Source organism: Pan paniscus, chromosome 13 (assembly GCF_029289425.2).
Source record: "Pan paniscus chromosome 13, NHGRI_mPanPan1-v2.0_pri, whole genome shotgun sequence".
NCBI classification, from domain to species: Eukaryota; Metazoa; Chordata; class Mammalia; order Primates; family Hominidae; genus Pan; species Pan paniscus.
Genome location: NC_073262.2, coordinates 23629859 through 23651817, shown reverse-complemented (window position 1 = coordinate 23651817; position 21959 = coordinate 23629859). Strand labels below are relative to the sequence as shown.

Below are 21959 nucleotides of genomic sequence, written 5' to 3'. Positions count from 1 at the left end.
GTAATCCCAGCACTTTGGGAGGCCGAGGCGTGCGGATCACGAGGTCAGGAGATCGTATCCATCCTAGTTAACACGGTGAAACCCCGTCTCTACTAAAAATACAAAAAAAAAAAAATTAGCCAGGCGTGGTGGCGGGCGCCTGTAGTCCCAGCTACTCTACTCGGGAGGCTGAGGCTGGAGAATGGCGTGAACCCGGGAGGCGGAGCTTGCAGTGAGCCGAGATCGCGCCACTGCACTACAGCCTGAGCGACAGAGCGAGACTCCGTCTCAAAAAAAAAAAAAAAGAGAGAGAAAACAGCGAGGAAACACAAATAACTTTATGTTTCAATTTCCTCAATGAAGCAAAGCAAACAAGTGACAAGGCTCGAAGCCCTGACGGCCCAGAGACTGCACAGCGGGCCCAGGAGCAGGTGCGACCCCTCGAAGGCGGCGTGGCCTCCGCGACTCGGCTGCGGGCAGCTCCCGGGGAGCAGGGTCTCAACTCCGGCGCTGTCCCACTTCCGTCGGCGCTGAGGGCTCCCACCTCCCTTTCCACCCCCGGCTCTCCAGCCCGGGACTGCCAGCGGCGGGAGTGGCAGCCGGGGAAGGGACTCCCCACTCACCCGCGTCCGCCCGCCGAGCGCAGCTCCCCAAGGCCCAGCGCGCCTGCCCTTCCCGGAAAACAGCTGCGCCTGAAACGCCGGAACCCCCGGAGGCACTGGGAGGGGAAGGCCCGGGTTCTCAAAACTGTCGCTGCCTCCTGCAGAAGCGCCTCGGGAGAGCTGCGGGGTTTTCCTGAGGAGGTGGCCCTCGCAGGAACAGCTCGGTTCCCCGCGAAAAGAAAAAGACAGTGAAAAAGAAAACTGCTTTAACGGCGATTTTTCTTTAGCATTTAACCAATGCTCAAATACTAAACCTGGTTGTCTCCAATGATTAGTCACTAACAGTAAAAAAAACTAATTTCACTTTCGATTTTTAAAAAGGGGTGGTTTTGCGGAGGAAAGCAGAAGTATACCTGAAGTTTCCGTACACACTAATTTTAGGGAACGCTTTCTAAAACCAGTTTTTTGCATGTATTTTATAAGGTATGTTGGGAAAGTGGATAGAAACCAAATAAAGTCAAAGCAGGAATCGCTCTTCATCAGATTGTAACTCTTTTGTAATTTCTTAGTCATTGTAACACTAGTTTACAAATGTTTACGGTCAGCACAAGATCGGCGTTTCTGTGTCTTTTGTAACATCCCCCGGGCCATGAAGTTGGGAAAGCTGTGGTGTTCCTGTTGGTTTCTGTGACCCATGTCCCTTGAAAGTTTTCTTATAATCTCTTGTTTTGTTGTGGAGCTTGTAAATAAATACTTCACTAGGTGTGAACTTTTCCTTTGAAAATTCAAACATCTGGTTTATTTCAAGAACTGCAGTGTCTCTTAATCCCACACAAAGAACCACCCCACAGCTGCCCCGGCTCATAAATACAGATGTGGGAAGAAAATGAGTCAAAATTATTTCAAGGCATAAATTATAGGTTATCATGCTACCTAGTCACATATAATAACTGATACAGTGGTCTAAAATAGTTTAACAAAAGTAAAACTTATTTGTATCAAAAAGGTTGATGGGAACCAGTTTAAAGTGGTGACATTTCTTTTTCTTTTTCTTTTTTTTTTTTTTTTTTGAGATGAGTCTTGCTCTGTTGCCCAGTCTCCAACTCCTGAGCTCAAGCAGTCCTTCCACCTCCACTCTCAAGTAGCTGGGATTACAGGAATTCATGACCGCACCCAGATTTTTTGTACTTTTAATTTGGGGGCTGGGGGCAGGTATCTAACTGTTTCCCAGGCTGATCTTGAGCTCTGGCCCCAAGTGATCCCACCACCTCAGACTCCTGTAAAATGGCATTTCTAAGTAAAAAAACGACTTCTTTGTGCTTATCAGACCAGTTAGAAAATACAAAAACTCCTTCTGCTGCAACTTGAGAAAGAATTACTTTAGTTTTACCTTGAAATTTTAGAGGGAATATGAACTCTCGAGGTTATTTAGTTGAACCTCATTTCTTCTTATTTTTATTTTTTATAAGAAGATACTAAAGGACAGGACCATGGCCAGAACAGGACTAACTTAATATATTGACTCAGATTCTGTTTAAAAGGCAAATGATACAGGTGGAGGGGAAGTCTTTTTGGACACCTACATTCTAAAGCTGAGACATGTACTAACAGTCTGAATTTAACTCAGCTTCAAATCTGGTATTCTGCAAAGTGTTAGAGATCTGAAGATGAAGAGTTGGCTCCTGGACATATTATTAATAATTGTAATTGCTAACATCTACTAAGAACTCCTGGACATTTTATAAACCTTTTTGTTTTGCCAACAACAATATTAGATATAGGTATTATTCCCATTTCTTTTCACCCTGTCTCTACTAAAAATACAAAAAACAAAAATTAGCTGGGCTTGGTGGCAGGTGCCTGTAATCCCAGCTACTCAGGAGGCTGAGGCAGGAGAATTACTTGAACCCAGGAGGCAGAGGCTGCAGTGAGCCAAGATCGCAACACTGCACTCCAGCCTGGGTGACAGAGCAAGAGTCTGTCTCAAAAACAAACAAACAAACAAACATAGAATGCAGGCTGGGCATGGTGGCTCACAACTGTAATCCCAGCACTTTGGGAGGCCGAGGTGGGTGGATCACTTGAGGCCAGGAGTTTGAGACCAGCCTGGCCAACATAACGAAACCCTGTTTCCACTTAAAATAAAAAAATTAGCTAGGCATGGTAGCTCATATCTGTAATCCCAGCACTTTGGGAGGCCGAGGTGGGTGGATCACTTGAGGCCAGGAGTTTGAGACCAGCCTGGCCAACATAACGAAACCCTGTTTCCACTTAAAATAAAAAAAAATTAGCTAGGCATGGTAGCTCACATCTGTAATCCCAGTACTTTGGGGAGGCCAAGGTGGGTGGATCACGAGGTCAGGAGTTCGAGACCAGCCTGTCCAACATGGTGAAACCCCGTCTCTACTAAAAATACAAAAATTAGCCAGGCATGGCGACACGCGCCTGTAATCCCAGCTACTCAGGAGGCTGAGGCAGAATTGCTTAAACCTGGGAGGCGAAGGTTGCAGTGAGCCAAGATCATGCCATTGCACTCCAGCCTAGGAGCCTGAGCAATAGAGTGAGACTCCATCTCAATAAATAAATAAATACATAAAATACAAAAATTAGCTGGGCCTGGTGGCACACACCTATAGTCCCAGCTACTCGGCAGGCTGAGGCACGAGAATCGCTTGAACTCAGAGGTGGTTGCAGTGAGCCAAGATGGTGCCACTGCACTCTAGCCTGGGTGACAGAGTGAGACTCTGTCTCAAAAAAGAAAAGTAATAATAATGAATGCGAAACTTCACAAATTCTTGAAAAAATAGATGAGGAGGGAACATTTCCCAACTCATTTTATATGGCCAGTATTATCTTGATACCAAAATCAGACATCACAAGAAAATTAGAGACAAATATCTCTTCTTTACTTATTTATTTTTTGAGACAGGGTCTCACTCTGTTGCCCAGGCTGGAATGCAGTGGTGCAATTTTGGCACACTGCAGCCTTGACCTCCAGGGCTCAAGTGACCCTTCTGCCTCAGCCTCCCAAGTAGCTGGAACTACAGGCATATATCATCATGCCCAGCTAATGTCTGTATTTTTTGTAGAGACAGGGTTTCAATGTGTTGCCTGGGCTTGTCTTCAACTCTTGAGCTCAAGCAATCCTCCCGTCTTGGCCTTCCAAAGTGCTGGGATTACAGGCATTCATCACCATGCCCTGCCTCAATAGCTCTTATTAACAAAGATGTAAAAGTCTTCAACAAAATACTATCAAATCAATTTCAGTGACATATAAAAAGGATTATACATCATAATCAAGTGAGATTTGCTCTGGGAATTCATACAAGCAATGTAATGCCCCATATTAACAAAGAATAAAAAACACATGATCTACTGGGTGCAGTGGCTCACACCTGTAATCCCAACACTTTGGGAGGCCAAGGTGAGAGGATCACTTGAGCCCAGTAGTTTGAGACCAGCCTGAGTGACATGGCTAAATCCCGTCTCTACAAAAAAATTAAAAAAATTAGCTAGGCATGGTGGCACATGTCTGTAGTCCTAGCTACTTAGAAGGCTGAGGTGGGAGGATCGCTTGAGCCCAGGAGGTGGAGGCTGCAGTGAGCCAATATTGTGCCAGCCTGCGCACACACCAGCCTGGGCAACAGAGCGAGACCTGTCTCAAAAAGAAAAAAAAAGAAAAAGAAAATTGGCCAGGCATGGTGGCTCAGGCCTGTAATCTCAGCACTCTGGGAGGCCAAGGCAGGGGTTCACTTGAGCTGACTTCAAGACAAGTCTGGGCAACATGGTGAAACCCTGTCTCTACAGAAAATACAAAAATTAGCCAGGCATGGTGGTGCGCGTTTGTTGTCCCAGCTACTCAGGAGGCTGCGATGGGAGGTTGAAGCTGTGGTGAGCTGTAATTGTGCTACTGCATGCTAGCCTGGGTGACAGAGTGAGACCCTGTCTCTCTCTCTCTCTCTCTCACACACACACACACACACACACAGCAAATCAAAATCAGTCACCCCATTATCAACATCCCTCACCAGAGTGGTTACAATTGATGAACCTACACTGACACATCATTATCACCCTAAGTGCATAGTAATGTTTCTTTTTGGGGTGCTGAAAATGTCCTAAAACAAATTGTGATGGTGGTTGCACAACTTTTTTTTTTTTTTTTTTTTGAGACAGGGTCTCACTTTGTTGCCCAGGCTGGAGTGCAGTGGCGCTCCCTGCAATGTCTGCCTCCTGGGCTCAAGTAATCCTCCCACCTCAGCCTCCCAGGTAGCTGGGACTACATGCGCACACCACCACGCCTAGCTAATTTTTGTAGAGAAGTGGTTTTGCATGTTGCCCAGGCTGATCTCGAACTCCTTGGCTCAAATGATCCTTTTGTCTTGGCTTTTCCCAATGTGCTGGAATTACAGGCATGTGCTGCCGCGCCCACCCTGCACAACTCTTTGAATGTACTAAAGTTGTTGAATTGTATACTTTAAATGAGTGAATAGTATGGTATATGAATTATATCTCAATAAAGCTGGTAGCAAAAAATTTTATAAGACAGCTGGGTTAATTTGAATAACAGGGTAGTTGATATAAAGGAACAATAGCAGTCTGAAGTTATTTTTATTAAAAAAAGAATTCTTTTAGAAATACTAAAAAATTTGTGAAGTAATTTTAAAACCACTGTCTTGACCCCTTGCAGTTATCACTTTTCTACCCGCTATCCTTACAACCAACTCCATACCCAAATTATCTATTCTCCCTCTCTCCAATTCTGTTCCCACTATTCTAAATCCATTCCAATCAGGCTTTTATCCTTACTACTCCACTATCATAAGCAGTGCCCAGTTAGAACCCAGCAATTGACATGGTTGTTCTTCCTTGAGCCATCCTCCCCACCCAGTTCAACTGGGATTCTTTTCCTGGTTTCCTCCTATTTCAGTGCCTAAGATACCTTTCTCAAAATTCTGTCTACACTTTATATGTAGATTATTTCATGGCTTCAAATACTCTGTACATGCTCTCTCCCAGATTTACATCTCCAGTCTGGAAGTTTCTAAATTCCAGACTCCTACATATCTAACTCTCTTCTTGATCTTTTCATGTGGCATTCTAACAGGCATCTCAAATTTAAGCTCCAAAACAGAATTTTTGTGACTTTTTGAGATGGGGTCTCATTCTGTCACCCAGGCTGGAGTGCAGTGGTGCCATTTTGGCTCACTGCAACCTCCACCTCCAGGGCTCAAGTGATCCTCCCAAGCAGCTGAGACTATGGGCATCTGCCACCACGCCTGGCTAATTTTTGTAGAGATGGGGTTTTACCCAGTTACCCAGGCTGGTTTTGAACTCCTGAGCTCAAGCGATCTGCCTGCCTCGGCCTCCCAAAGTACTGGGATTACAGGTGTGAGCCACCCTGCCTGGCCCAAAATGGAATTTATCTCTTCCCATCCCCAACCTGCTCCTCCATCTTTCCCATTTCAGTAAATGACAACACCATTCTTCAAAATGCTCAGGCCAAAAATCATAGTCACCTTGGACTCCCTTCATTTTCTCACATCCTATATAAATTGTCATCAAATCCTGTGTGCCACCCTGAATATATCCAGATACCTCATCCCTCCACTGCTTGCACCTTTTCTATGCCACTTATCTCTCACCTGGAGTATTACAATAGCTTCCTAAGTGGTCCCCCTTGCTCCTCAATAATCTAGTGTCAAACTAGAAGTCAATGTGATTCTTTAAATATATAAGTAGAATTTCACTATTTTTCTACTCAACGATGGCTTCCCATCTCCCTCAGAAAAAGCCAAAGTCCTTACAATGGCCTGTAAGTCCATGCCCAATTTGAATTCCTCTTACCTCTCTGACTTCATTTCTTACTTTTACCCTCCTGTACTCTGCTTCTATCACTCTGGACTGCCTTCTGTTCTTACAATGTAGTAGGCATCTTTCTGCCTTAATGATTTCTGCACTTGTTATTCCACCCGGAATGTTCCCTGTCTACCCAAGGCACATTTCTTGTTCCTTTGCCTCCTTTAGATCTTTGTACAGTTTGCCTTCTCAGTGGGGCTCCTCTGCCTCTGGTATAAACAAAAACTTCCCTCCCTACTCTCGGCTCACCCTATTCCCCTCTCACTGCTTCACTTTTTCTTGCCAACACTTATCCTACCTGTCTTAGTATATATTTTACTTATTAGTATTTTTAGTCTCTGCTATGAGGACAGGGATTTTTCCCTGCTTTGCTAAGTGTTTGGCACAGTATCAGCACACAATATTTTTGAGTGTATGAATGCTATTTATAATGCACTATATTCTCTGCCTCTTTGTTTAACTATCACTAGCTCCATGGGAGTCTGGATATGCATCCCTGAGGAAGATCAGACTGACTGAATAGAAGAATTGTCCACTCACTCTGACTACTGTTATCTATCTCTCTAAGGGAGATGAAAGCATAGCAGCAATTCTGGAGGCTCAGGTTCCAGTCAAAGCTTTGAGACCAATTAGGCATGTGGCATTGGGAAGATAATTTTTCCTCTCTGGCCCTCAATTTCCTCATCTGCCAAAAGGAGATCATTTCCTTAAAAGACCTCACAATATTTTTGAGAATATAAAATCAAAGATGAAATGTTGAGTAGGGAAGGGTATGTCTTATTAATTTCTCTACTATATACAAAGATATATTTACCTGGCATTTTATATTTGTTAAAGGTAATAAACAAACCTAAAAGCAAACCCCAGGGTTCTTTTACGAACCTTGAAAAATGTACTTCTGTTGTGTTGTGCCCTTATACATACCACTAATGTGACAGCAAAGACTCTTGATGTCAGCCTATTCTTTCTCCTGAGAAAAGTCACTCTTACATGTCATTTTTTTTCTTTCAGTATCCTCATTCAAACCAATGAATACTCAGTGCTTACCAGGGCCTGGCTCCAATGGCAGTTTTCTTTCCTAATCTCTTGTGTGTACACGTGGTTGGTGAGCCTTTTCTCAGCCCATCTGCAACTCAGAACCTTGATTTTCTTGCCTGTAAATTGGGGTGCATAACAACTGGCTCACATTTATTTTAATGGATTCATGGACCCATCAATAATTTACATAAAGCAGCAGTACAATGCCTGGCACATCTAGAGGCCTCCATAAATGCTTTATAGAAATGGAGTATGTATTCAGCTTCCACTGCCAGAGTTGCTTTCTGAAACAGATCTTTCTAGCTGGGCGTGGTGGCTCATGCCTGTAATCCCAGCACTTTGGGAGGCTGGATCACGAGGTCAAGAGATCGAGACCATCCTGGCCAACATGGTGAAACCCCGCCTCTACTAAAAATACAACAATTAGCTGGGCGTGGTGGCATGTGCCTGTAGTCCCAGCTACTCAGGAGGCTGAGGAAAGAGAATCGCTTCAACCAGGGAGGCAGAGGTTGCAGTGAGCCGAGATCGCACCACTGCACGCCAGCCTGGGCAACAGAGTGAGACTCTGTCTCGGAAAAAAACCAAACAAACCAACAGTTCTTTCATCATGTTACTATGCCTAGTCAAGGACCTTAAACAATATAAAGTATGAATTCCTATACTTGGTTTCAAAATCTCCCACATTCTATTAATACTAATTTTTGAGACGGAGTCTCGCTGTCGCCCAGCTTGAGTGCGGTGGCGCAATTTCCGTTCACCACAACCTCCACTTCCTGGGTTCAAGCATTTCTCCTGCCTCAGTCTCCTGAGTGGCTGGGATTACAGGTGTGTGCTACCGCACCCGGCTAATTTTTGTATTTTTAGTAGAGACAGGGTTTTACCATATTGGCCAGGCTGGTCTCGAACTTTTGACCTCAAGTGATCCACCCACCTCGGCCTCCCAAAGTGTTGGGATTATAGGCGTGAGCCACTGCGTCTGTCCCCACAAGCTATTAAAATTAGGGTTTTTCTTTTTTTGTTTAAGACTAGCCAAGTGCAGTGGTTGAGAAGTGGAGCACAAGGAGAACAAGGAGTTTGGTCTGTAACTGGCAGTGAACAATCAAGATAACTTACTATCTCTGTATCACCCTAAAAGAATCTTGAAGAGTTATCTGTACACTCATGTTTGAAGCAGTATTATTCACAATAACCAAAAGGTGGAAATAACACAAGTGGTATATACATACAATGGAATATTATTTAGTCTTAAAAGGGAAGGAAATTCTGACACATGCTACAAGATGGATAAACCACAAGGAGATTATGCTATGTGAAATATGCCAGTCACAAAAAGACAAATACTGTATGATACCACTTACATGGGGTACATAGTCAAATTCATAGAGACAGAACTAGAATGGAGGTTACCAAGGCTAGCTGGAAAATGGCGAATGAGAAATTGTTTAATGGGTTCGGGGTTTGTTTTGCAAGATGAAAAGAATTCTGGAGACTGGCTGCACAAGGTAAATATACTTAATACTAACGAATTATTCACTCAAAAATGGTTAAGATAATAAATTTTGTTGTGTAGATAAAAAAATTTAAAAATCGATTCCATCTTTCTCATCAAATCTTACTTTTTACTCTTTGTTTCTTTTTTTCCCATTTCAGTTAGATTGCTCTCTTCATTGTACTTCCAGTATGCCTCTTGAGCCTTTGCACCATGGTGTTTCTTCTCTGGAATGGTCTTTCATTATCACCCATCCATTTTCAAAAGGTTGCATGTGCTTTCGTTCCAAAGACATTAGTTTATAGATCCAACCAGGAGTCGCATCCTCCATGTCATCCCTACTCTTTCAAATCACATACCTCTCCCTTTTCTGCACTACACAGAAGGGCCTACACACGGCTTTCATACTTTAGCTTAGCCTCTCCGACCATACCTCCTAAGACCCTGAGGATCAGGGGGCATTATCTCATAGTTCTCCCGCACTTCTCTCCCATCCCAACACATACACATACACTAGCAAGGAGCTCCGCACACAAGCTCCTTCAGTAAAAACAACGCACTGGGCAGTGCATCTCAACACATCAAATTACCGGCGTGCATAGGAGCCTGATGCGGCAAATCTGTGGGTCCTTCGGGATCCTTGAAGGCAGCCCTATAATTTGCATTTTTCTACGCTCCAAAACACTTTCCGGGCCAGATGCGGTGGCTCACTCCTGCTGTCCCAGCACTTTCGAAGACCCAAGACGGCGGATCACTTGAGGTCAGGAGTTTGAGACAAGGCTGGGAAACATGTTGAAACCCATCTCTACAAAAAAATACAAAAAGTAGTTGGGGGTGGTGGTGCACGCCTGTAATTCCAGCTACTCGGGAGGCTAAGGCAGGAGGATCACCTAAGCCTGGGAAGTCGAGGCTGCAGTGAGCCGTGATCGCGCCACTGCACTCCATCCAGCCTGGGCGACGGCGGTGAGACCCTGTCTCAAAAAAATAAAAGCCACCACTTTCCCACTTATTATCCCAGGGAAACGCACGCGACGGAGGAGCGAAGGAGCGTTTATTTGTGGAGGCGCTCAAGTAAGAAACCCTGCTCGCTGGCCGACTCAAGGGTCTCCGAAGCCTTCTCTGGGCTGTCTCCCCTCCCCAAAAGGCAAAGAACCGTTAACAAGTTTACTTCCGGCACAAGCGTCCGCGCCTGCTCGGAAAAGGGGGCGTGGACACACAGCTCTGTTACGGGAAGTCGCAGGGCACAATTTCCTTCATTGCAGTCGCCCTGTGGGCGGACGCCCTAACCCAGAAGTGAAAGACCGTTTCCTTCGAGTATCAGACCCCCGACCAAAGGAAGTTCCACTTGGACGACTTTTACCCAGGGTTTCCCGATTCCTCTTTAGCTCTTCCTATCACGCTCCCTGCTTGCTGGTGCATTGTTGCTGTGGCCACTTAGTTCCGACCTTCCTTGTCTAACTCGAGTTTTGTCGCAACTTTCCAAGGGGCCTAACCACACTCAGGCCACCTTTTCCGTAAAAAAAACAAAAACAAAACCTTTACCCTACGGGTCCCCATCAGGGTCAACTAACGTTCTCCGTGAGGGGCAAAGCTCCCGGGGACTTTACGCCAGCGAAGCCTAACACGGCCAGGCCAGCGCCTGCGCGGGGCGTTACCATAGAGAGGCAGCCGCCTCTCTGGTCTCGGTTTACGCTCTCTATGGTGTACCCGGGTTGGTGGCGGTAAGAAGAAAAAGGGTGACCGCACTGCGCAGGCGCCCTCGGCGTCTCTCTCGCTCTCTCGGTCTTTTTTTTTTTTTTTCTTTTTTTTTTTTTTTTAATCCCCGCACCAAGCGCTTAACCTCATTGGGGTGGAGGAGAAGGCGGCGGCTCTCTGGTCCGCAGCGGCAACAGTAACGAAAAACAGGGCTGTGAGTACCCGGTCAGGGGGCGGAGGGTCAGACCCGAGCCCTCCCGCGGCCCTGGCCCCTCCCGCGCAGTGGCGGGCGCCGGGTCTGGGTGGGGGCGATGTCCAGCGCTGTCATCGGCTCTTGGGTGCACTTTGGGGGGATGGGGCGGCGCTGAGGTGGGAGCCTGGCGAGGAGCGGGATGCGAGGGTTGTTTATCCAACCAGTAGGTCGCTGAGCCCAGGCTGCTTTGCAGAGGGAGGGGATCGGCCCTGGGGTCAGTCGGGCTTTGTGTGCCCCTCTCTGTTTCCCTTTTCCAGACCCCACCCGGGCCCCCTTCCTAACCCGAGTCTCCCCTGCCGGGTGGGAGAAGCCAGCGAGCCCGGGGCGCGTTTGAAAGGAAGGGAGGGGGCGAGGGAGAGAAACCCACAACAACTAGTCATTGGCGAGTGATGGGTGTGGAGAAAGATCCAGAGAGAAGGGGTGCCGGGAGGCGGGCGGCCCGGGCTCCCGTCCTGGGCTCCCAACCGGGCCAGACAAAAGCTGCGCGAGCGGCGCCGAGCGGAGCGGCCGGCTTGATGGGATGCACAAGGTCCCCTTGGTTCCCGGGGCCTTCGAAGAGCTTCTTTCCGAAGCTGGGAAAGCGAACAAGTGCTGAGTTAAGCCTGTGTAGACTTCTCAACTTGCCTTTGTTGTTCTTTGGTATTGGCAGAGACGCTCTGACGAAGATGAGTGTGTGATCTCGCACGTTAGCCTGGCTAGGTACAATGGAGCTAATCGAATTTTGCTTTCCGTTTTCCGAGCTGCTGGGATGAGTATGGGACTTTCCAGAGTTTAAATTATTACATAATATTTTTAAAATAGTTGTTTGTTTCTAAAATTAAAAAAAATTAATGTGGAGTCTGAAAGCATGCTGTGGTGAGTTTGCAGCTGAGTTTGCGGCTGGGTGAGTTTCTGTGTAGTGGGGTGCGTTCATTAAATACTGACCATTCGTAGAACCTGTGAGCTCTTTAAACATGATACTTTCATTTGTAGATGTGGCAATGAGAGCTTCAGATTCTCTAGTCCTTTGGGAGACAGTGATGCAGAAGAGTCAGAAACGAGAAATAGTTTCATGCCGCCATGTACCTTGGACCCTATTTGGGTGCCACAGTCCGTTTTCAATTCTGGCATTAGAAATTGTTTTTATTACTACGATTATTTACGACGGTAACTGACCTCTCGATATGAGGGATCCTGGATATTGGCTCCGTTTGCTCATCAAGGGATTGGGAGAATAGCAACATTGATGTTGCGACCATATAGATAAAAAGTAGCACAGTGCCTCAGAGTACTGAATATTATTTATTTTTTACATTTGTTAAGAAATTTAAATTTTGATGATCTGGTTATCTTGTTAAATTGTGTAATACACCTTTTTAGCAGTTGTTACTGAAATCTCAGTTTCTATAATTCATTGTTTATTATGGGCTACCTGGTAACACCATTTTAGACTTCTAAAGTTTTAGTTTTTATGAAGGAGTTTTCAGCCATAGCTTTTGATTCTCCCAGGTAAGGTTAACCAAAGTCAGGACTCCTTAGAGGAGACTTTGTTGGTGGTGGAGGTGTCAAATATTGTATCTCTGTGTTACAACTGAATTGGCAAATACAGAAAAGGCTTTTGCTAAGTTTGCACCATAAATTTGTGTGAGAACGGAAAACCCAGATCTCCTACTATGTCAGGCTTTTGAATTAACCCACAGATTCCACTTTATTTATGTAAAAGAGGTAAACTTTTTTTTTTAACTGATAGCAAGTAAAACTCTGAAGCCTGGTGTATTATGCTTCAGTAACTAGTGGGATAGAATCTCTTTAAGTGTAGTTCAGATGATGGGAACTTGCTTTTTATAGAGCAAGATTTCAGACCCTTAAAATAGTTTGACAGGGATGTTGAGAAATGATTGGCCAGAAGAACATGTAGTTTGTCATTTAAGTGTGTTATATTTTGTTTACTGGTTTTATTTATTATTTTTATTTTTGAAACAGAGTTTCACTCTTGTCGCCCAGGCTGCAGTGCAATGGTGCAATCTCAGCTCACTGCAACCTCCACCTCCTGGGTTCAAGCGATTCTCCTGCCTCAGCCGCCTGAGTAGCTGGGATTACAGGCACCCACAACCATGCCCAGCTAATTTTTGTATTTTTAGTAGAGACAGGGTTTCACTATGTTGGCCAGGCTGGTCTTGAACTCCTGACCTCCTGTGATCAGCCTGCCTTGGCCTTCCAAAGTGCTGGGATTACAGGCGTGAGCAATCGCGCTCGGCCCGTGTTTACTGGTTTTAGATTTAGATTTTTTTTTTTTTTTTTTTTTTTGAGATGGAGTCTCGCTGTGTTACCCAGGCTGGAATGCAGTGGCGCGATCTGGGCTCACTGCAAGCTCCGCCTCCCAGGTTCATGCCATTCTCCTCCCTCAGCCTCCCGAGTAGCTGGGACTACAGGTGCCCGCCACCATGCCCAGCTAATTTTTTTGCATTTTCTTAGTAGAGACGGGGTTTCACTGTGTTAGCCAGGATGGCTTTGATATCCTGACCTCATGGTCCGCCTGCCTCAGCCTCCCGAAGTGCTGGGATTACAGGCGTGAGCCACCACGCCTGGCCTAGATTTAGATTTTTGCTTCCGTCTTGTTTATTTTCTTAAGTAGCTTAGTGTCTTGATTTATAAGTTGAATGAGATGGCTTCTTGGGCCTGAGACTTAAATTTACTGTTTGAGACCCATCTATTCTTCATAATCTTATACTTAATAATTTTTAGATTTTTTTTTATTTTGTAGTACTGTTGGTAAATATAAACATTTAAGTGATTACAAATGTTAGGTTCAACTGAGTTACTGAAACTGTCATTTTTGGTAACTAAATCTAGTTGTCAAATAGTGGAAATAGTAGACAGAAGTAAAACTTAAATGTTTAAAAACAGAACATTTTAAAGATTTCCTAGAAAACAAGAGAAGAGGCTGGGTGCAGTGGCTTACATCTGTAATGCTAGCATTTTGGGAGGCCAAGGCGGGCGGGTTGCATGGAGTTTGAGACCAACCTGGGCAACATGGTGAAACCCTGTGTCTCTACAGAAAATACAAAAATTAGCTGGGGATAGTGGTGTGCACCTGTAGTCCCAGCTACTTGGGGGGATGAGGTGGGAGGATCTCCTGAGTCTGGGAGGCTGAGGCTACAGTGAGCCGAAATCGTGCCACTGCATTATAGCTTGGATGACAGAGTGAGACCTTGTCTAAAAACAAAAACAAAACAAGGGAAGGATCTGTTAGTCTTAAAAACAAAAACTAAGTGAAGTAGAAATCATCGCTGATACAGTTTTTGGTTTGTAAGATGTAATTTTAAAAAATGAACTAACTTTTTTACCCATTGCCAGCGGGGCATCATCAACAAAGTATGGGTATATGTGTTTGACTAAATGACCTCTAAAATGCCGGCATTTACTGCTTGTTTCTAGCTTGTTCTTCACCTCCCCAGGGCTTTTCTGCCGGCTTTATGCCCAGACCATTACTGCCACACAATGGTTTTCCTCCCCAAATTCTTATGACAGCCCTCATCCCACCTCCCCTCATAGATCCTAAAGATCTAGCTCAGGTGTGCTCAAATGGTGACGTTTCTTCCATAACACCTTTGTTAACTTCTGTCTTGTTTCCTGCCTGGAAGTTTCCTCACTCCTTGCTGCTTCCTGTTGTATATATCACCTTCCTGCTTGCTTAGATTCACTTTTGTGCATTTACTCTTCTCTAGATCCTTGATGGCACAGGGAGTTTGTAGAACACATTGTGTGTCCTCTGTTGCTTACTAAGTGACTAAGTGACTTGTATAACTAATGGAAACTGTAGAATGTATGAAAGAATAAACAAATGTATCCTAATGTAGACTAATAGAATTTGAGCTTAGGAGGAGTTGTTAGAGGCCCAGTAGTCCAGCATCCTTCCTTATGTTTGCTACATTCTGATCATCAGTGTCAAACTGCAGGCATCTGTCCCTGGACAGGTCTTGGTTGCCAGAAATGTTTTTAGATTACTACTACAGTCTGCTCCCTCCCTTTCACGTATTGACCTTAGTTATACTTCCTGAAGGAACCTGAATTAAGTCTGTTTCTTCTTCACATAATAGCACTTCATATTTCCCGTGACAGATATCACACTTCTAGAATTATTGATTAATTTACTTATTAAACTCTCTCTTGAATTGAGCATCAGGTACCAAGAAGGTACAGTTGAAGAGACATCCATGGCCCCTGCACTTCAGGGGCTTGCAGTCTACTTAGGGAGACAATAACATGAATCGATGGCTGATTATAGTGAAGGTATGCAAACAGCCCTAAATGGTTAGTCCTTTCCTGGTTTGATATGGCTCACCATGCTTTCTTTAGGCAACTCTTGTTTTTTTTTTGAGACGGTTTTGCTCTGTTGATCAAGCTGGAGTGCAGTGGCATGGTCATGGCTCACTGCAACCTTGACCTTCTGGACTTAATCAATCCTCCTGCTTCAGCCTTTTGAGTAGCTGGGACTACAGGCATGCACCACCACACCTGGCTAATTTTCTAAATTTTGTTTTAGAAGTGTTTTGTAGAGATAGGGTCTCACCATGTTGCCCATGCTGGTCTCGAACTGCTGGGCTCAAGTCATCCTCCTGCCTTGGCCTACCAAAGTGCTAGGAAGCCTGGCCCAACTATTCCCCCCCACCGGCCCCCAAGATGGAGTCTTGCTCTGTCACCAAGGCTGGAGTGCAGTGGCGTGATGTCAGCTCACTGCAGCCTCCATCTCCCAGGTTCAAGCAATTCTCCTGCCTCAGCCTCCTGAGTAGCTTGGGACTACAGGCGTGGTGGCACACGCCTGGCTAATTTTTGTTGTATTTCTAGTAGAGACGGGGTTTTACCATGTTGGGCCAGGCTGATCTCAAACTCCTGACCTCAGGTGATCTGCCTGCCTCCGCCTCCCAAAGTGCTGGGATTGTAGGTGTGACCCACTGCCCCCAGCCATTGTTTTTTTTTTTTTTTTTTTTTTTAATGTCCTTTAAATGCAGTGTCTGAAACAAAACAGAAGATATGACCTGACCAGAATATACAGCTGTTTTCTTAGGTTAGGAAACTGAATCAATGATTTTCAAATTTCCTTGTGCATTCTGTCTCTGCCACTTACAAGTGCTGTGATTTTAGGCCAGTTAAATAATCTCAATATTTTAGTGTCTTCATCTGTAAAGTGAGGGTGAGGGGAGGGCAGTGTTAATTGTAGCACCTACCTATAGGTTGTTGTCAGGATTAAATGAGATAATACGTGTAAAGTGTTGAGGATAGTGACTGGTATGTGTTAAGTCGGTAATACATGGTAGGAGTTAATAACCATGTAGTAGTAGTTGCAGTAATCAAGTCACTGGAATCTCTTTGGGACCTTGTTAAAATACAAGCAGCCTGGCCTTATTTTATTATCTTCCACCCAGGGAATTTGTAGGGGACCTGGGTAGCCACAGTTTGAACAGTCTTTAGATGATTCTTAGATGAGCCAGAGGTGGAGAACTCTGCACTTTACATTCGTGATATCATTAGCTTTTACAAATTAAAATTTTAAAATTCCCCAAGTAATAGATGAATAGAAGTTCCTACAAGATTCAAACAATGCAGATCTAGGTAAAGGCATGGCTCCCAATTTCAGACTCCTGGAGAAACACCCACTTACCAGTTTGGAATGTATCCTTCCACACACTGTTACCCTTTTTTTGTAGATTTATAAATAAATGTCTTCATAATAATAATGGCCAGATTTAAAAGATAAAAATGATTTTTAATGCACTTTTACAGTCATAATCTTTGTTCCCTTCCAAGTCTTATGAGATGGGTAGGGGAGATAGCATCACGATCCTATCAATTTGCAGATGAGAAATCAAGGCCTGCAAATGAAATTCACCCTGATTGATCTAGATTGAGAACTGGGCCTTCTGTCTCTCAGCTTAATGTCCTTTTCATGTGAACCACGCTGTTTCCTAGCTACATCATCATGGCTTATATTGAAGTTGTGGCTTATGAAGTCTTCTAGTCTTTTTGCCATGCCAATAGCTGTCAAATCAGATTTCCTCCTTTCCTTTAGTGCATATATACTTGCTTTTAGAAAAATACTACTTTTAGAGTATTTAAAGAAAAGAATAAAAGAAAAAAAGTAAATTCAAGGTTTTATATTTTTGTGTATCTGTTAAGATTGATCTTTTGGGGACAGAAATCTAGAACTGGCCTTGTGGCCATCTGATAGCATGGTGCGTTTAGGTGAGCCTGTCTTCATTCAGGATAGCTGAGGTCAGTGTAGGACTTTCCCTCACTACTGTCCAATTAACTCTCCAGGCAGAATCAGTTAAATTTATTTATAGTCTTACTGCAATAATGTAGCAATAATATGGAAAGTTGAGAGACCAGTGCAGGAAAACCACATCAAACCATTTCAACATGAGCTATTACTTCCCGATATATCACTCTTTGAGACTGTCCATGTGTCCATTCTTTTTGTAAGTAATTTTAGGTCTTGCATGTTTTATGGATGGTTTTCTTATAATTACATAGTATATGTAATTTTAAGTTTTAATAGCTTTGTCATTTTGAGTTAATATGGCAAATTTTGGTAAACTGTTTGAGATTTTTTTTTGGGACAGGGTCTCACTCTGATGCCCAGGCTGGAGTGAAGTGGCACAATCTCAGCTTACTGCAACCTCTGCCTCCCGGATTCAAGCGATTCTTCTGCCTCAGCCTCCCATGTAGCTGAGATTACAGGTGTGCGCCACCACGCCTGGCTCATTCTTGTATTTTTAGTAGTTACAGAGTTTCACCATGTTGGCCAGGCTGGTCTCGAACTCCTGACCTCAAGTGATCTACCTGCCTTAGCCTCCCAAATGCTGGGATTACAGGTGTGAACCACTGCACCTGGCCTGAGAGTTTTGACAGGAAGATTTTCTTTTTTCTTTTTTTTTTTTTAGCAAAAAGATACCTGCTCTGTCACCCAGGGTGGAGTGTGGTGGTATGATCATGGCTTACTGCAGCCTTGACCTTCCACCTCAGCCTCCTGAGTAGCTGGGATTAGCCAGGTGTGCGCCACCACCCTTGCTAATTTTTGTATTTTTTGTAGAGACAGGGTCCCACTATATTGCCCAGGCTGGTCTCAAACTCCTGGACTCAAGCAATCCTCCTGCCTCACCATCCCAAAGTGCTGGGATTATAGGCATGAGCCACTGTGTCTGAGTAGTTATCTTTTTTTTTTTTATTATTATATGTAATCCAATAGTGACTATCTTTTTTGTATAGTTTCTTTTGTGTTATTCCCTTAGGATAAATTCAAATAAGTGGGATTATTGAATTTAAGGGTATTTATGAGCTTTTTTTGTTTGTTTTTAAAGAGGCAGGGTCTTACTATGTTGCCTAGGCTACTCGAACTCCTGGGCTCAGTGATCCTCCCACCTCAGTCTCCTGAGTAGCTGGGACTGCAGGTGCACACCAGCACATCCAGCCTCATAGTTATGATTTTTAATATGTATTGCCACTGGCTAACCAAAAATTCGTACCATTTAGTAATTTTCCCAGCAATGTAAGAATGTGTTAGTTTCACAAAAATGTTAACCAACTTCTGGTGAATATAATTTAAGTATATTTTTTGCTATTATATCAGGTGTAGCTGGTACATTATTTTTATTTTTCATTACTTTTTGTGTTTATTTTAAAAAAGAATAAGCAATCATGAGGGCCTTCAGTATGATGAAACTGTATGAAACTCACATTGGGTATTACATGCAGGTGGTCTCTGTTACTTCCTTGGTTTCCAATCCTGTCTGGCATGACCAAAACTATTCCATTTCTAGATGGGCATAGAGGAAAATGCAGCCTTTGCTTTGTGGGACAGATTGTTGTAGTTGTCCACATCAGAATGTGATCTTATTACATTTTTGTGGCCTACCTTCTAGTGTTTCTTTAAACAGTTGTGTACTAGGCTCCTGTGTAAAATATTTAGTAATCAGAATATCTGTGGGTGTGGGCGATACCTGTTTTTTTTTTTTTTTTTTTTTTTTTTTAACAGGTTCCCCAAGTGCTTCTGGGGCTACACAAGTTTGAGAGCAGCTTCTGGGGACTACCTTTTAGCAAATTTTCTTCACAGACTGTGTCTTTCCTGTGGGTAGAGGCAGACTCTGTTAAGAACAGTAGCCCGGACATGCTAACAGAGGCCTGTTGTATAGAGAAAATGAATTGTGTAGCAGTGCCTTCCTAAATGAAGAGTAGCTGGGTTCGTTCTTGGAACAATAAGCCAGTCTTTCCTAAGAGAGTTGAACTGCATAAAAACAGCTCCTTCTCTGATGTTTTTCTGTGGTGCTGGTGGCTGTTTTATTTAAGTTCTGGTAAGTCATAGTGTTCTCCCAGCCCAGGCCATATCCTGCTCAGCCTTTGGTTAGCTGAAAGGTGGCACATAGACCTATTGTCACACTAGCAATTACCATGAGATAGAACACTCACCATTTGCCAGGCAGTTGGATGGGTGCTAGAGGTATACTTCTGCCAATTCTTACAGTAACATTTAAAGGCAGGTGCTATTGTCATTTTATAATGAGAGAAAGCAGAGACTTGGAGAAGTTGAATAATTTGTTCATTGTCACACACCTGCAGAATAGCAGAATTTGGCTTTTAAAATCTTCAGCATGCTTTTCATTTATCCCTTTTTTTTTTTTTCCAGCTCAGGTTGTTCTTCCTTCATGAAGGTCAGTGGGCTGCCTTGGGGAAAGGTATGCTGCCACTATCTGGCAGCATCTGGAAACCACTCACTAGTCAGGAGGGATGTAGAGATGCAGACTTCCCACTAGGGTTTCCACGAGGATTAGATCAGGTGACTGTACAGTCCTTTTTAGATTTGAGCTCCTGATATGAAATCTAACCTTAGACAATCCAGATAACTGAAGACCTGATAAAGTTTTTTTTTCTTTCAAGTGTTTTATTGTAGTAAAATATACATAACATAAAATTGTCCATTTAAACCATTTTTTTGTATTATACTCTAAGTTCTAGGGTACATGTGCACAACGTGCAGGCTCGTTACATAGTTATACATGTGCAATGCTGGCCCGCTGCACCCATCAGCCTGTCATTTACATTAGGTATTTCTCCCAATGCTATTCCTCCCCCGGCCCCCCACCCCATGGCAGACCCTAGTGTGTGATGTTCCCCACCCTGTGTCCAAGTGTTCTCATTGTTCAGTTCCTACCTGTGAGTGAGAACATGTGGTGTTTGGTTTTTTGTCCTTGCGATAGTTTGCTCAGAATGATGGTTTCCAGCTTCATCCGTGTCCCTACAAAGGACATGAACTCATCCTTTTTTATGGCTGCATAGTATTCCATGGTATATATGTGCCACATTTTCTTAATCCAGTCTATCATTGTTGGACATTTGGGTTGGTTCCAAGTCTTTGTTGTTGTGAATCGTGCCCCAGTAAACATACGTGTGCATGTGTCTTTATAGTAGCGTGATTTATAATCCTTTTTTTTTTTTTTTGAGATGGAGTTTCCCTCTTGTTGCCCAGGCTGGAGTGCCATGGTGCAATCTTGGCTTACTGCAACCTCTGCCTCCTGCGTTCAAGTGACTCTTCTGCCTCAGCCTCCGGAGTAGCTGAGATTACAGGCATGTGCCACCATGCCTGGCTAATTTTGTATTTTTAGTAGAGACAGGGTTTCTCCATGTTGGCCTGGTTGGTCTTGAACTCCCAACCTCAGGTGATCTGCCTGCCTTGTTCCCCTCCCAGAGTGCTGGGATTACAGGTGTGAGCCACTGTGCCTGGCCTAAACCATTATTAAGTATGCAATTAAGTGGCATTAATTACATTAATGCTATTGTGCCACCATTGCCATAATCTGTTTCCAAATCTTTTCCATCATCCCAAATAGAAACTCTGTAGCCATTAAGCAATAACTCCCCATTCCTCTGTCTCCCAGCACCTGGTAACCTCTGATCTACTTTCTGACTCAATGGATTTGCCTATTCTGGATATTTCATATAAATGGAATCATACAATATTTTCCTTTTGTGACTGGCTTATTTCATTTGCACAGTGTTTTTTGTTTGTTTGTTTTTTTTTTGAGACAGAGTCTTGCTCTGTCGCCCAGGCTGGAGTGCAGTGGCACAATCTCGGCTCACTGCAAGCTCCGCCTCCCGGGTTCATGCCATTCTCCTGCCTCAGCCTCCCGAGTAGCTGGGACTACAGGCACCCACCACCAAGCCCGGCTAATTTTTTTGTATTTTTAGTAGAGACAGGGTTTCACTGTGTTAACCAGGATGGTCTCGATCTTCTGACCTTGTGATCCGCCTGCCTCAGCCTCCCAAAGTGCTGGGATTACAGGCGTGAGCCACCGCACCTGGCCCCATCTGCGCAGTGTACTCCGTTGTTGGCTGGGCACAGTGGCTCATGCCTGTAATCCCAGCATTTGGGGAGGCCAAGGCGGGTGGATCACCTGAGGTCAGGAGTTCAAGACCAGCCTGACCAACATGGTGAAACCCTGTCTCTACTAAAAATACAAAAAATTAGCTGGGTGTGGTGGTGTGTGCCTGTAATCTCAGCTACTTGGGAGGCTGAGGCAGGAGAATTGCTTGATCCTGGGAGGCGGAGGTTGCAGTGAGCCGAGATCATGCCACTGCACTCCAGCCTCGGCAAAAAGAGCAAAACTCTGTCTCAAAAAAATAAAAAAATAAAAAAGAACACCATTCTTTTTTTATTGCTGAGTAATGTTCTATTGTATGGATATACCACATTTTGTTTATCCATTAATTTGTTGGTGGACGTTGGCTTGTTTCTGCTCTTTGGCTATTGTGAATAATGGTGCAGTGAACACTATTGTACAATATCTGTTTGAATCTCTGTTTTCATTTCTTTTGGGTATATACCTTGGAGTGGAATTGTTGCGTCATTTGGGTGATTCTGTGTTGTAACTTTTTGGAGCAATTGCTGAACTGTTTTTCACAGTGGCTGTACCATTTTACATTCTGACTAGCAATGTACAAGGGTTCCAGTTTCTCCACATTCTCACCAACACATGTCATTTTCTGTGTTTTTTTTTTAATTTTTATTTTT

At 44.0% G+C, this 21959-nt stretch overlaps 2 protein-coding genes across 14 annotated transcripts in view; one reads left to right on the top strand and one right to left on the bottom strand.

Annotated features, from left to right (window-relative positions):
* Nucleotides 1-10438, bottom strand: part of NMI (N-myc and STAT interactor) — a 28941-nt gene extending 18503 nt beyond the window's left edge. The window contains exons 1-3 of one of the 10 annotated variants that reach the window (XM_063595131.1): nucleotides 10328-10438; nucleotides 9095-9772; nucleotides 7488-7594 (exon numbers count right to left, since the gene is read on the bottom strand). Coding sequence is in view for 4 of the 10 variants with exons in the window: in XM_034954004.4 (XP_034809895.2) it covers nucleotides 7488-7594; nucleotides 9558-9567 (117 nt within the window). In the remaining 6 variants the exon portion in view is untranslated. The other 9 variants (XM_034954004.4, XM_055108451.3, XM_063595130.1 and 6 more) reach the window with 9 other exon arrangements.
* A 252-nt stretch (nucleotides 10439-10690) lies between these two features.
* Nucleotides 10691-21959, top strand: part of CLASP1 (cytoplasmic linker associated protein 1) — a 308815-nt gene continuing 297546 nt past the window's right edge. For 3 of the 4 annotated variants that reach the window (XM_057301388.2, XM_057301390.2, XM_057301389.2), the window contains exon 1: nucleotides 10691-10876. The gene's annotated coding sequence lies outside the window, so the exon portion shown is untranslated. Of the gene's footprint in view, nucleotides 10877-10941; nucleotides 11615-21959 lie in introns of those variants that run through there. The other variant, XM_063595126.1, reaches the window with a different exon arrangement.